The sequence below is a fragment of the Rhamphochromis sp. 'chilingali' genome (genome assembly GCF_963969265.1).
Source record: "Rhamphochromis sp. 'chilingali' genome assembly, chromosome: 13".
NCBI lineage: Eukaryota > Metazoa > Chordata > Actinopteri > Cichliformes > Cichlidae > Rhamphochromis > Rhamphochromis sp. 'chilingali'.
Genome location: NC_137940.1, coordinates 24,130,994 through 24,144,087, shown reverse-complemented (window position 1 = coordinate 24,144,087; position 13,094 = coordinate 24,130,994). Strand labels below are relative to the sequence as shown.

Sequence of the window (13,094 nt, the reverse complement as noted above, 5' to 3'; positions counted from 1 at the left end):
GTGGAGTTTGCATGGACACCCAGTGCCTGTGTGGGTTTCCTCTGGGTAATCTGGCTTTCTGCCACAGTCTAAAAACATGCATGTCAGATTCTAAATTAGCCATGGATGTAAATGGTAAATGGCCTGTATTTATATAGCGCTTTACTAGTCCCTAAGGACCCCAAAGCGCTTTACATATCCAGTCATCCACCCATTCACACACACATTCACACACTGGTGATGGCAAGCTACATTGTAGCCACAGCTGCCCTGAGGCGCACTGACAGACGCGAGGCTGTCGGACACTGGCGCCACCGGGCCCTCTGACCACCACCAGTAGGCAACGGGTGAAGTGTCTTGCCCAAGGACACAACGACCGAGACTGTCCAAGCCGGGGCTCGAACCGGCAACCTTCCAATTACAAGGCGAACTCCCAACTCTTGAGCCATGTGAGGCGAAGTGCTTTAAGCGTATAGAATAAAGTGCTGTATGATTATGGTTAAAGTGTAATTTGTGGTCAAAAGCACTTTAGGTACTCAGTAAGTCTAGGAAAGTGTTATATAACTGTGACTATACTGCATTTCATTTTCAACAGCAAGTGCAACACAAGCAATGTAACAGAATAATCTAAATTTAAACAAATTCAAATCCATTTGGTTTGGGCTAACTGAGGTTAAATTAACTGAGAGCTAGAACCCCGAGCTGCAAGTCCCAAACATTCCAAAGAACATACCAACTAATTAGCAACAGATATTTCTTTGTGTTATATGTTCTACATGTTAATTAATGAGGGCTGTTTTATGATATAGAAGTGAGGACAATTGTAGATGGTTATGTAATAAAAAACCTTAACAGTTCTTACAGTTTTCACGCTTCAAAAAAGTATATCTAAATCTTTATGACTGTTATGTTTTCATGTATTAAAAGTTAAACATTCAGACATATTCGACTCATTTGAATTGTGAAGCTGGCATTTATTATCTAAAGGCTTCTGAGCTTCACAATTTAACAGCAACAGAAATATTTATCTCCTTTAGATCAATTAAATATTCACATGTCAGTGTCTTTATTCCTACATATGCTATACATGAGCTTCTGACTGTGAATTGCAAATGGACCCCACATTAGAGTATTTTGCTACAATTAGACTGAAAAGGAGGTCTAAATAAAAAAACTTATGAATCTTCCTTTGATGTTCTAAGATTGTTCTAACAGTTCAGGGAGCAAGCATGGATTTATACACATATGTGATAATGTCTGCTTAAACAGAGAGATATAGACCACCACTGCAAAAGTCCATAGTAATTTAGCATCCACCATAGAATTTCTCATATGTATCAGCATTGAGCTGTCTTTTTTAATGCAAATCGTGTAAGCCTTAGTGTATGCCTATTAAGTAGCTATACGCTGGATGAATAATTTGATCACAGAGACCAGTAACATAGTAAACCATGTGACTTATGCTGAAAAGGGCAAGATTATAAAGCTATTACTCACAGAAAAAATGTATGATTTTGATTTTATGATTTCTGCAGCATGCTAATAATGTGAGCCTGCAGCTAATGAGCAATGCTTTTGGTTGGTTAATGCAGACCCTGAATTATATTGGAAGGACTAATGAAATACATTTGTACACAGACACTGATATATTTCTGAGTTGCTAAATGATGGCATAACAGGCATTTTTGAGGATATTTTTTTAATGTAATAGGCTTCAGATTATTAGTAAGTGTTACAAATCTGAAATAAATGTCTTTATTACACCATCAAACTATTATACCATTCTACATTTGATTTGCTGTAAGATGACATAGCTGCCATTTTTACTTTTACACACCAGCAGATTAATGATTGCAGGCATTTTTTGAGCATTTTCATGATAAAGACAAGGCTAAACAGACGTTTAGCTTGATGTGAGAGTTCATCTTATTAACTGAGAATTGCTTCATGCAGTATTTATAAGCTTTGTAACTGATGGAGGAATACAGACGGGGTTGTGTGCAGCTGAAATAAGAATATGTTGCAGAAAAAGAAATATTGACAATGTGAGTTCAAGTCTTAAGTTTACACATGAAAGGAGAAGTTAAATGTAAAACTTTTCTTTTAAACTGGAGTGTTAATATCTAAAGCATTTGGTGTACTGTGTTAAAAGTGTGCAGGAGTGAGAGACATTGCAGCTCTCATTTAGGACAGGCAGGTGCATTGGCCATTGGAGTGGAGTCAAGTTTGCGGCAAGCTGTGAATGTAACAGTAAATGTTGGTTATGGGCTACCATTTTACAGAGAATAACTGCTACAGCTTCTCAAGAAACAGGCAGAGCTCCCGTCTTGTTTACCAGCAGAGCTTATAGCAGATAATAACCCTGAAGCTATAACTACACCCGGAAGGTCTAGAGGAGTCTCCTCTGTGCTTTCCAGCACCACTTCTGACACTGAGGCAGGTTGTTTCTCAGACTGAGGTTTAGTGGTTTTTACTGTAGTGCTATTGTAAACCCTGGAATATCATACTGGTATTATAGATATGCGAAACATTACTGGCCATGTAAGTTGGTATGCAGAACCTGTTTATGTGTTAAAGTGCTTAAATTCTGTGTTAAAGAAATATTACCCAGTTGCAAATATCAATTACATAAGTAAAGAGGGCCACTACTCTGTTAGGGCAGGCAATCTTCTGCGCTTTTGAGTCTAATGAGCTGCATGTTTCAATCATTACCTAGGTATATGTAACAACTGTGATATTGATTTTAGGTGATATTACTCAGCTGAAAGGATCCAGTATGGATTGACAGGCGACTGCTGATGCGTACATGTTGTTTTTTTACAGTCAGTGCACACCAGGCGCTGAATATAATTTTCAGTTTGTATGTGGTACAACTGCTTATGAAGTTAATGCAAAATTAATATTGGATGGCAGCAGACTGCTTGGTCAGCTTGACCCCAAGTAGAAACGTTGGGTAAACACATTTCAAGTTGGAGGACAGGTTTGCTGGTAAAGTAAATTGTTCATTGTGTTGCCAGCAGTTTAGTTTTTGTTTGTTTTTTTCATTTTTGTCAAAGACGCAAATTCAAACCATTTTCACTCTTTGCAGAAGTAGAGCTGCAACACATCATAAGGGACGTATCTGAACAAAGTTTCATAACAGACAAATCCAGAATTTGTGAAAATTAAAAAATGCCAAACTCATTAGTTGGCATTACTCGTCAGTTATAATCCATTAGAGGCAAAACAAAATGTTTTATCATCTGAGGAACATGTAGTTCTGTGCAAGCTTTCACTGCAACAAAAACAAACCCACCCAAAAAAAGGTATAATTGCAGTAACCTTTTAAGGGAACTCTTATGGTGGTGGCGTTTTTCATTTTAATAAACAAAGCAATCAGCCAGCTAGATTCAAAATGAAACTTTTAGAAGGTCTGGGACAGATGTGGGGTGGGTGTTAGATTTGGGAGAGCAGCCATGAAGCACAGTCCTGGTCTATAACCCCTGAACCCCAGTGTGATTGATGGCTTCTATCAACAAGCTGCCAGCAAGGTTAAGTCCAAGATGCACAGTGTTCTTGCACAGCACAAGCAACAAGGGAAATGGAAGATTTTTTTTCCACAACAGTTGTTAGAGGCCATGACGGGCATTAAGAATAGAGGGTAAATAAATAGAAATTACAGCATTTTTTCCCAGTAATAAATTTATAAGCAATTTTTTTTCTTCTTTCCTTTTTTTTCACTTGACTGTGGTAGTAAGCAGAGCATTAAAGATTCCTTTGAAATCCTCTGTGGTCTAGTTCAAAGATGTGCATACCCTTAGCTAAATTCCATACTTATTTAGGACTATACAAAAACTTCAGTAGAGTTTACTCAATCATCCATTCATTCACTCTCTGACTCTGTTAGCCTCTTATGGGCATATGTGGAGCGTTCCCACCCAGCGGCTAATCTCTGGTTCCCTGTGCTAGATTTCCTGCTTGAATGCACTGTAATGACATTTATATCATTTTGTGAGTAACCTACTCACATTCCTTATAATTCCACCCACTCACAAATGTGCATTACATTATGCTGTATATGGAAGAAACATTGTGATGATTACAGAATAAATTGTAAATTAGAGTGAATCTCTCATAAATTGCCCATCATGGCTTTTCTGTACAGTGTTCTGCTGCTTGGCTGGTTATCATTAATTTTCATGTGGCGTATGCTTTAAATATGAATTCTCCCACAAAGCATTTAATCAACAGTGCATGTGCTTCGAGTGCTTCTGGAGGCCCAGAAGTTGTAAATGAATCATGGATTGCAGCTGGTCCTCTGGTACGGGACTTGCAAGGTCATATCTGGCTGAAAGGGCAGAGGGCTAATAAACTACTCTCCCAAATTACTTTCTCTAAATGTAAGAGTAATGCCCACACATTATCTATGGATGTCATTTTTTTATAGCCGAAGGACCCGGTGTTTCATTCCTCTTTTAATTAAGATTCAGAGTGATTCAGCTCAAACTACAGACACAGACAGTTTACCGCTCTTTTGATTTTGAAACCAGGAAAAACAGCATTTAATGGAGTGACAAAGGGTCCTGTTCTCTGTCAGACTATACGTATAACTCTACGAATAGGCTCATTTTATGGATAAATGATTAATTAGGCCTGACTAGAACTGTTAACTGTGGGGAGGAATGTCCTCATTCTACTAATATAATAAACGTGCAAGATTAAATTAGCCACATTTCACAGATATATCTCTCTGTGCATATGACTGCTGATAAATGAAACAAAATGTCACTGCAGACATGCCAGTAAATTACATTTGAAAGTCTCCCCAGTTCTTAGTTTGTCCATTAAATTGCTCTGAAATTATTATTCTTCAACTATAAATTTTCCTGCTTAAAACATCGCGTCTGTGTCATATATCCAAATACAGCATGTCTGTATTGGTCTTAATAATCCATTATTAATTGGTCTTCAGTAAATATTATTAAAGTGTAGAATTTGCTTACTTGCCAAATTGCTGGTCATGTAGACCACATGACCGGTCAGTGTCTCCAGGTTGCTAAGGAACTCTAAAAAGTACATATATCCATAACTGGTTGGCAGTTGCTGGCAGTTGCAAAGTGAAATTAATTGCAAAGAAGAATCTGGTGTTGCATTCAAATCCTCTTTGTGATTGCTTTGGCTGTTAGATGTCTGACAGCTCACCATCAAAGTAGCTTGCAGGGGTAAGGCCCAACTTTACTTTGAAGGCAAACATGCTCTATTTTCAGTTTGCACTTAATTTTGTAACAATAGGATAAGAGTAAGAATAAGATACTGTATACAACTGTACACAATAGAATAGAATAAAATAAAATACTATATACAATAGAATAAAATAGAATACAAATGCTATATACAACTGAGTATAATACAACGATTTCAGAAAAGAGTATTTCCTGCACTTAGTGTTATTGCTACTGCACATGTGTGGATATGTGTGTTTGGTCAGTTGCAAAGTCTTTGTTGTGGAGTCTGACAGCAGTGGTGGTGCCTTTCTGTATATTTTCTAATCAATAAAATGTTGTATGGTGTCTGTATCTGTGGCATTTGTTACTTATCACTAATTAATATAAATGCGTGTTGGCTGCAGCCCGCTAACTAAGCACTATACCTTAGCTGATAACTTAGCACTGCAGCCTGTCATTCATATATGGTAACTAACATGGTGGTGACCAAAACACTAACATCGATGCTTCCAAAAGTAATGGATGAAATCACAGAGGTTATGTCAGTGTTTATTATGGTCTAAAGAAAAAACACAGCTCAGAAAAATGTTAGCATTTTGACTACTCATGCGCAACACTTATCTATATCTCCTTATTCATAAATATACATCCAGAACACATTAACATCCCATTTGAGTTATATTTATGTTTCTGCAATTTACTGACCTAAAATCTCTGGGGATAGGTTCATAAATAATGTCACATACAAAAAAACCCACCTGTAGCCTATAATCAGACATTTGTTATGAAAGAATGTGTGGTAAATTATTTTTAAAGCAGACTAATCATAATAAGATGAAGAGGTCATGAAAACAATGACAAAACAGAAAGTTTTTTACATAAATGTAGTAATATGGCTTCTTATTAATGTTTCTGTATTATTGTTAGCACTTGTGTGTGTGGTATAAATAGGTATTGCCATGCCTGATTTCCAGCTTTTTTGCCTCTTGTTTGTAGATTTTTATTTACCCCTGTCAAGGTCTTTTCCTCTGACTTTCACAGTTGATTGCTTTTGTTCTTCCCCCTCCCCAAAACTGAGACCACCAAACACTTATTTCCTTTTCTCCAATTCTCCAGAGAGTATCTTGGTTTGTGGAAATATAGCTTCTGCTGTTGTCTAAACTGTCAAATAATAGCGGAATTTAATATGCAAATGACTTAATAAGGAAGACTCTGTCCATTCATGGATAGGAGTGGAAACACGGCTCTGCTTAAAACTTCACTCTGAGTAAGACTTATAAACACATACCCTGCATATGCATGGCTTTATAAATCTGCCAAAAATAATGTGTGAGTATGTATGCATGCAAACAGTTTTATGTGCAAACTTTCATGCATTGCTCAATAACTTGTGAAAAAAAATGTATTATTATTCATGACATCAGCTGGCCACACGCTTGACTTTTAGTACCGGCCGCTTTTTGTTTTATCTCTTTGCCCTTTTGTGCCGAACACGTAACAGCTTTAGTGAGAAAACAGCTGATTGATTATTTTATATGACGAGGCTAATATGACTCAATCGTCCTGTTTATGTGGAGGTCAGAGAACCAACACAAGGAGCTTAAAACTGAGAGAACTTCACGGTAGGGCTGAACGATTATGGAAAATAATCTAATTGCGATTTTTTGCCCCAATATTGCGATTGCGATGCGATATGCGATTATTTTTTTAAGGTCTTTGTCTTCTGTATTATTAAACAAAGACAAGCAATACATCATATAGTATGGCCAATACTATATTACATTAATTTTAAACTGTTCTTTCCTGGAAGACAGACCTCTGTTACGATGACATGAGGTGATGCATGAATTGATGACTGACATTTTTATTTAACTTCTTCAATCACAACAGTATATTTGAACATACACAATAGTTTATTTTTAGCTTACAAACATCTGAGCATAAAGTGCTGACAAGGAACCCTGGTGTAAACATTAAAATGAAAGTCAGTACAATGTGCAGATTGCAGAAATATACATAAAAAAAATCAGTGGCTTTACCACACTCAGTTTTTCGACATCTGTGAACTACTAGACAGTCATTCAATTAAAAAATAATATTAAATAAATAAAACTAATAAATAAAAAATACACACAGCTTACTGATCTCTGCAGTCAGTAACATTACACATAAAGTGCAAACATAATAGCAATAGACTACTTGCACTAGGGCATGTGACGTATTTCCGTTTCCAAATAGTACCGCTTGTGCGTTTCCGGTACGTTTGCTTATCTATCGGTAGCTATGCTAATGTCGCTTCAGAATGAGTATAAAAAGGAAAGTATTTAAAACAGAACATTTTCAAAAACAGGAGAAGAAATACTCCGAGCATTGCTGTGTCCCACTTTGTTCAGCTTCAGCCAAATTTAATGGCATACTAAGTTTTCATGCCTTTCCGACCCATTCCGACTTGAGAAGACAATGGCCGGTAAACATACGCCGGGATCATTTCACGATCACCTCTCACACCAGGGTCTGCTGCAGACACTTTGCCAGTGATCAACTCATAGAGCCAACAACCCTCGATGGTCGAAGGAGGCTTATTAAAGGTGCTGTACCAACACTTTTTGAGTGGAATGGCTATAAAGTTGAACCACCGCGGCGTAGTGTTTGGGAGAGAACGGAGCGACGCCCTGAACTAGTTCCTCCTGACGATCAAGAAGAGCACAGTCTTACAAGAGATCATGACTACTGCTCAGTCCCTGAGCCGTCTGCATTGGACATATCTGCATCAGCTGCAGAAGACCTGTCCAAAGACGTGGAGACTCTGAGGAAGGAAATACAGGAGTTACGTGTCCAGCGAGAATTTGGGTTACAGCGTTTTGCTGGCTCCGACACTGACATCCGATTCTATACCAGGTACACCTAAGTTCTATTCAAGCTAACTGTTTAAAATATACCAAGGTCACCATCAGTTAAATTTCGAAAGTTTTTCCAGTCTTAATGAAAACAAAATAGATATTTACTTTTCATCTCTAATCTGTATGCTGGTTCGGTTAGTGACAAGGAACTATTCAAACAATCAGGCATTGCTGAGAAGTTGACTGAAGACATGGCAGTGATGGTAGATAAGGGCTTCCTAATCACTGATTGTTGTAAATGCAAAGTGTACTGCCCACCTTTTCTATCTAAGCAGAAGCAGATGCCAGCATACCAGGTTAAGGAGACGCAGGCCATAGCCAGACTCAGGGTACATGTGGAGCGAGTCATTAGGAGGATCAAACAGAACAAACTTTTTGATAGCATCATTACCATGTCACATGTTTATAATATCAACCAACTGTTTGCAGTGGCATGTATGCTGTCAAATTACCAGAACACAGCATTAGTTAAAAAATGGGTTAAGTGAGACAAGATGGATTTTTCCCAAGACACCAGTGCCAGTAACTTATGGAAAATGACCTGCAGCTGAGGCCACTACAGTTGCATTTCTTCCTTCTCAGCTGACAATACTTGATTACAGAACTGGTACTTGAGTGCTGATAGTTGAGTTTCAGTTATTGATAATTCAAATTCATTGCAAATGTTTAATGTTAATAATACTGTTTAATTATACTACTATTATTACTATTCAGATTCAACAAAACTGTTTATCAAAATTATAAAGTAAATCACTAAATCGTTTTAAAATCATAAGTGACATTGAGCTTTTGGAACATCAAAAATACCATTTGTCATTTTCTACAGTTCAGTTGTGTTATTGTCTAAATGTATATCAGTATGCTAGGCATGGAGTTTTAAATACTTACCATGTAAATAAGTTCTGCACAAATTCAACGTTTTAATGTGTGTTTTTAAAAATTAAATTGATGCCATTGCTTAAATAACAGTTTATTGATGTCACATAAAGGTAACATGTAACAACAAAAGAATTCATGAAATATATTGAAAATAAAACATCAGTTATTTTGTTCCAGCCAGCCTGAAGGATCTGTTTTTCTTTTTGCTATGTTTTCACTGTTCATTTTTTCAAACACAGGTATCTTGGCATATATATGTAAAAAAAGAAATAGTCTGCCTTTTCTCTGATTGCATTGTGCACATCTGTATCCATGTATATTCTTTGCACTAGGTAGTCCTCTTGTGCCCACACAACAAAGTCACACCACTGCATCCCACTGATGAGCAGTTGTCCTTGCACTTGCCAGTAATATGCGTGGCTCTTTTTTAGTTTAGGGGTACCACATTCCATCTGCACATATTTGCAGTCAATAAAGTTTTGTACATTGGGACATTTGAATTCGACGAAGCCAAACTGGGGGTATTCATTGGGGTCAAAAACAACACCATCAGGAGATGCAGCAAGCAATGGGGTGAATGACCAGACCACAGGGTGAGTAGTTAACATTCATTAGCCTACTATACTCTGCTGCTATTGCAGGCTCCATCTCAGTTCCTCTCCTCATGTCTGCTGTCTGCCTTGTTCCCTTCAATATACGCTCTGCTAGTGACTCGGCCGAGCTCTGGCCTCTGACGTGACACACCTCCCGAAACCTAGAGGCAGTCACTCTGGGCCTGCGGAGCTGATGCCACTCAGACGAAGAGCTTTGCTCACGTGTAGCTTCCTCTATTTTGTGAGCCATTTCCAGAGTTACAGACAAGCTTTTCAGATGCAGAAGCTCTTCTTCTGAGCACACAAACACACAATCTGATGGCAAGATGTCATACCCCTCCAGAGGCAAGTGCGGTGTTGGTGGTGCATCGCGGTGTAGTGTGATGTACCGGGTTGTCAAAACCGGCTGCTGATATGACAGAACACTGCCCTCCTGCACCAGCCCAAAGGCACTTTCCACAAGGGGCTTGTCAGGTCTCATGTTCATTGTGGTCACAAGTGGCCTGTCCTCAATATTAAATTTTGCATATGCCTCCGTTATTCTGAATAAGCAGGGATCTGGTAACGGACCCACCATGCCTCTGTAGAAGCCACTCCTAAAGAAAACATCAATGACAATAATGTAAGGAAGAAGGTTGTTATACTGAACAACAACTAAACTAAAAACTAAAAGGTGTAAAACAGTGGTGCATAAGTTAGAGACTGGGATGTATATGTACATGACTGAGTTAGCCGTCTTCAGAAAGTGTAATGTTGTATGTAAATTAATACCTATTCTGACACATGTATGTATGAAAAAAATAGCAACATACATTTGTAACACGTGAAACCAAATTTTACAAATCTAATTACCGTACTCCAGTCTGGGCCATCCTATTTGGTACCGGCTTAGTGAAGATCATGGAGTTGATGGGTCCTGGCTTCACACCCTAACAGAAGACACATTTACTATGGATGGTGTTGCTGTTCATATGTAAACATGGACTAATTCAAAAACTTTAACCTCATTTAAATTACCACTGTCCGTGGCTTGTGCCATTGCTGTTCAGATTCCGTGCAGCTATGCACAGGGGGGACAACCGGCACTCTGAGTTGTGAGTAGTGTGCTGTTTGGAAGAGCAGTGCCACTGTGTGATTGCACATAACAGCGCCTGCCACACAGGAGCACTGGCTATGTGTCAGTATCACCGGCGATGAATCCAGAAGCTTAATCTAAGAAGAAAGAACGAAAATTAAAAATGTAACATCTTCATGGAAGAGCCGAACAGGAACATAGTTCAGTGTTATGGTTACGCACCCTCCTGAATGCTTAGTGTTTCCTTCTCTCCCTATTAAAACAACTTAACCATGCTTGATAACTGTAATAACTTAGAGTGTGTATATTTGCAGTATTAACTTGTTGTCAAATGTTTCTGATCACCCAAACACACGTTGATTTAACTATCTGACTAGTCAAATTAGGAGTGATAAAGCAGGGAGACAAGGAAAACATTCAAGTTGATGGGCCTTTAGGAATGAACTTAACTAATGCTTAAATGAACTGAACCCCACTGAACGGGGATTAACAACTTTACACAGCTTCCTGCCTACACTTAGTCTGTGTGGTGCCTCACTCTTCCTCATTGACCTGTAGCACAGGGCTCTCACACCGACCTCCCCTGACAACCTGTCTTTATTGGACACTGAATAAAGATACAAGTACCATTAGCATTATTTCTGTATTACTCATTTCAGCATGTCTTAAACATATATATTTTACACTTAGCAAGAGTAGCATTAGGTAGTTAACTACCTCCATAGTTAGCCAACTACCTAACGCCATTATAACAGTGTCTAACTACAAAAGTGACATTAGTTAAGAAAACCTCAACTATAGTTTAGGACGACATAAAACACCGTTTAAGAAAACATGTAATGTAGAGAACTGACATCAAATGAAGGACATACCGGAGTAACGTAGTGTTTGCATTTGACGTTAGCTAGCGTTTCTTTGTCGGTTAATTTACGTTTTCTTACCTTCGTAGTTGTGTATATATGATGCAGCATATAACTTAAATCCTTTATCTAATTTGCTGGCGGGGGTAGTCGTCACTCTGCAAATCCGATGAACATCGGTGATGTTCAATTTTGGGAGCTCTTGTAGGCAGCGAGTGTAGAACGTCGCCATGGTTTAACCGCACCGGAAGCACTGGGGCAGGACTACATAGAACGCGGAAGTGTTAGTGCAAGTAGTCCATTGTATAAACACACACACAAACACGCCTTTAAAATTTAAAGGCGTGAAATTGGACGGTCTAGCCTTCTGAATCAGAAGGCTAGTTCTGATTAGCGTCACCGCTGTCTCGGTGGAGTTTAATAAACTCGGCCGTCTGCTTCTTGCTATCTAAAATATAACCAGACACTGGCGTAAATTCTCGACTGTCTCATACTTCTGTTTAATAAGTTTTCTGTTTGACGTTTAGTCAGCTGTGTGAAAACCAAGGAGGAACCCACCCGGGGGATTAATAAAGTTTTATTTTATCTAATCTAATAACTTTAATCTCAGCCAAACCGATTTACTCACGAACAAACAAAACACTGAAAAAAGCCCAACAATAACATTTTTAGGTTGTCTAAGTGACTTATATATATTACGTTTAACCCGAGCAGCGAAACTCCGCGGTGATCTGAAAATGATGTGCCGGGAGTTGTGCCGTTCTCGGCCGCATCAGTAACCCTCGAGCTCCCGGCTAGCTGTCGAGCTGGTGGGTAGCAGACGCCTCTGAAAACGTCGAAGCACTTTTGCAAATATGGGATATCTTGATAAACCGAGCAGATATTTGATGTTTACACAACTACTTTCTCGCCTGAAAATATGTTAAAAGTTTATTTTGTGACCCAGAAAGATTAGTATGAGTAATTTTAAAACTTAGTAGCGGCCGCCATTGTTGGAAACTGGAGTTTGGCTGGGCCGCGCTATGAATTCTGGGATATGGTAGTAATTTGGACAGCCTTCGGCGCGTCGCTGTGACGTAATCGGTCTACAAATGCGGCCTCAGGAGGATGCAGCCCATGAATTTGGACATGTCCAGAGTATAATCGCAGCCTTTGCGGTTAGAAAATTGCACTTGATCATGTCGCGATATTATCGCAAATGCGATATATCGTTCAGCCCTACTTCACGGTCACAATAAATGGATTTATGGCAGAATAATTTAGACATGACGTGCTGTAATTCTGAGCTGCTACTACATATTTGAATAAGAATTTAAAAACTCTCCTAGCGCACCCTGTACAGCTGGCCTGTTTTGAATTCATGGCCATCAATAGGATGCTCCTTAATTTACATATCAGACTGTACCATATTAATTAACATCACCAAGTGTGCACACTTCATGGTGACAGAGACACATCGCCTGCTGGCTCCGTTATTAGGATCCAAGCCCTCTTCTTTTTTTTTCTCGCACCCAGCAATCAATATTAAAGCAACTTAAAGATTTGCTTAGACTCTGCCAGTGTGCCATCGTGCCACAGTCACACTGGGGAAAACAGTGGTTGGA

General features: G+C 38.8%; 1 protein-coding gene across 1 annotated transcript; it reads right to left on the bottom strand.

Moving 5' to 3' along the window:
- Positions 1–8,797: 8,797 nt before the first annotated feature.
- Positions 8,798–12,671, bottom strand: LOC308408682 (uncharacterized protein). Its single transcript, XM_080901060.1, has 4 exons — positions 11,572–12,671; positions 10,573–10,767; positions 10,408–10,484; positions 8,798–10,151 (listed from the first exon to the last, which is right to left on the bottom strand). The coding sequence occupies exons 1-4, from the start codon at positions 11,599–11,601 to the stop codon at positions 9,512–9,514; spliced, it is 942 nt and encodes a 313-aa protein (XP_080757186.1). The 5' UTR covers positions 11,602–12,671; the 3' UTR covers positions 8,798–9,511.
- Between the last annotated feature and the right edge of the window lie 423 nt (positions 12,672–13,094).

Bases quoted from the DNA above. Each gene is read 5' to 3' on its own strand.
- LOC308408682 (XM_080901060.1), bottom strand. From the start codon at position 11,601: ATGCTGCATCATATATACACAACTACGAAG. The intron at 10,485-10,572 runs GTAATTTAAATG...GTCTTCTGTTAG, and splicing joins GGCACAAGCCACGGACAGTG to GGTGTGAAGCCAGGACCCAT. The intron at 10,152-10,407 runs GTAATTAGATTT...TGTTTTCTTTAG, and splicing joins ATGGCCCAGACTGGAGTACG to GAGTGGCTTCTACAGAGGCA.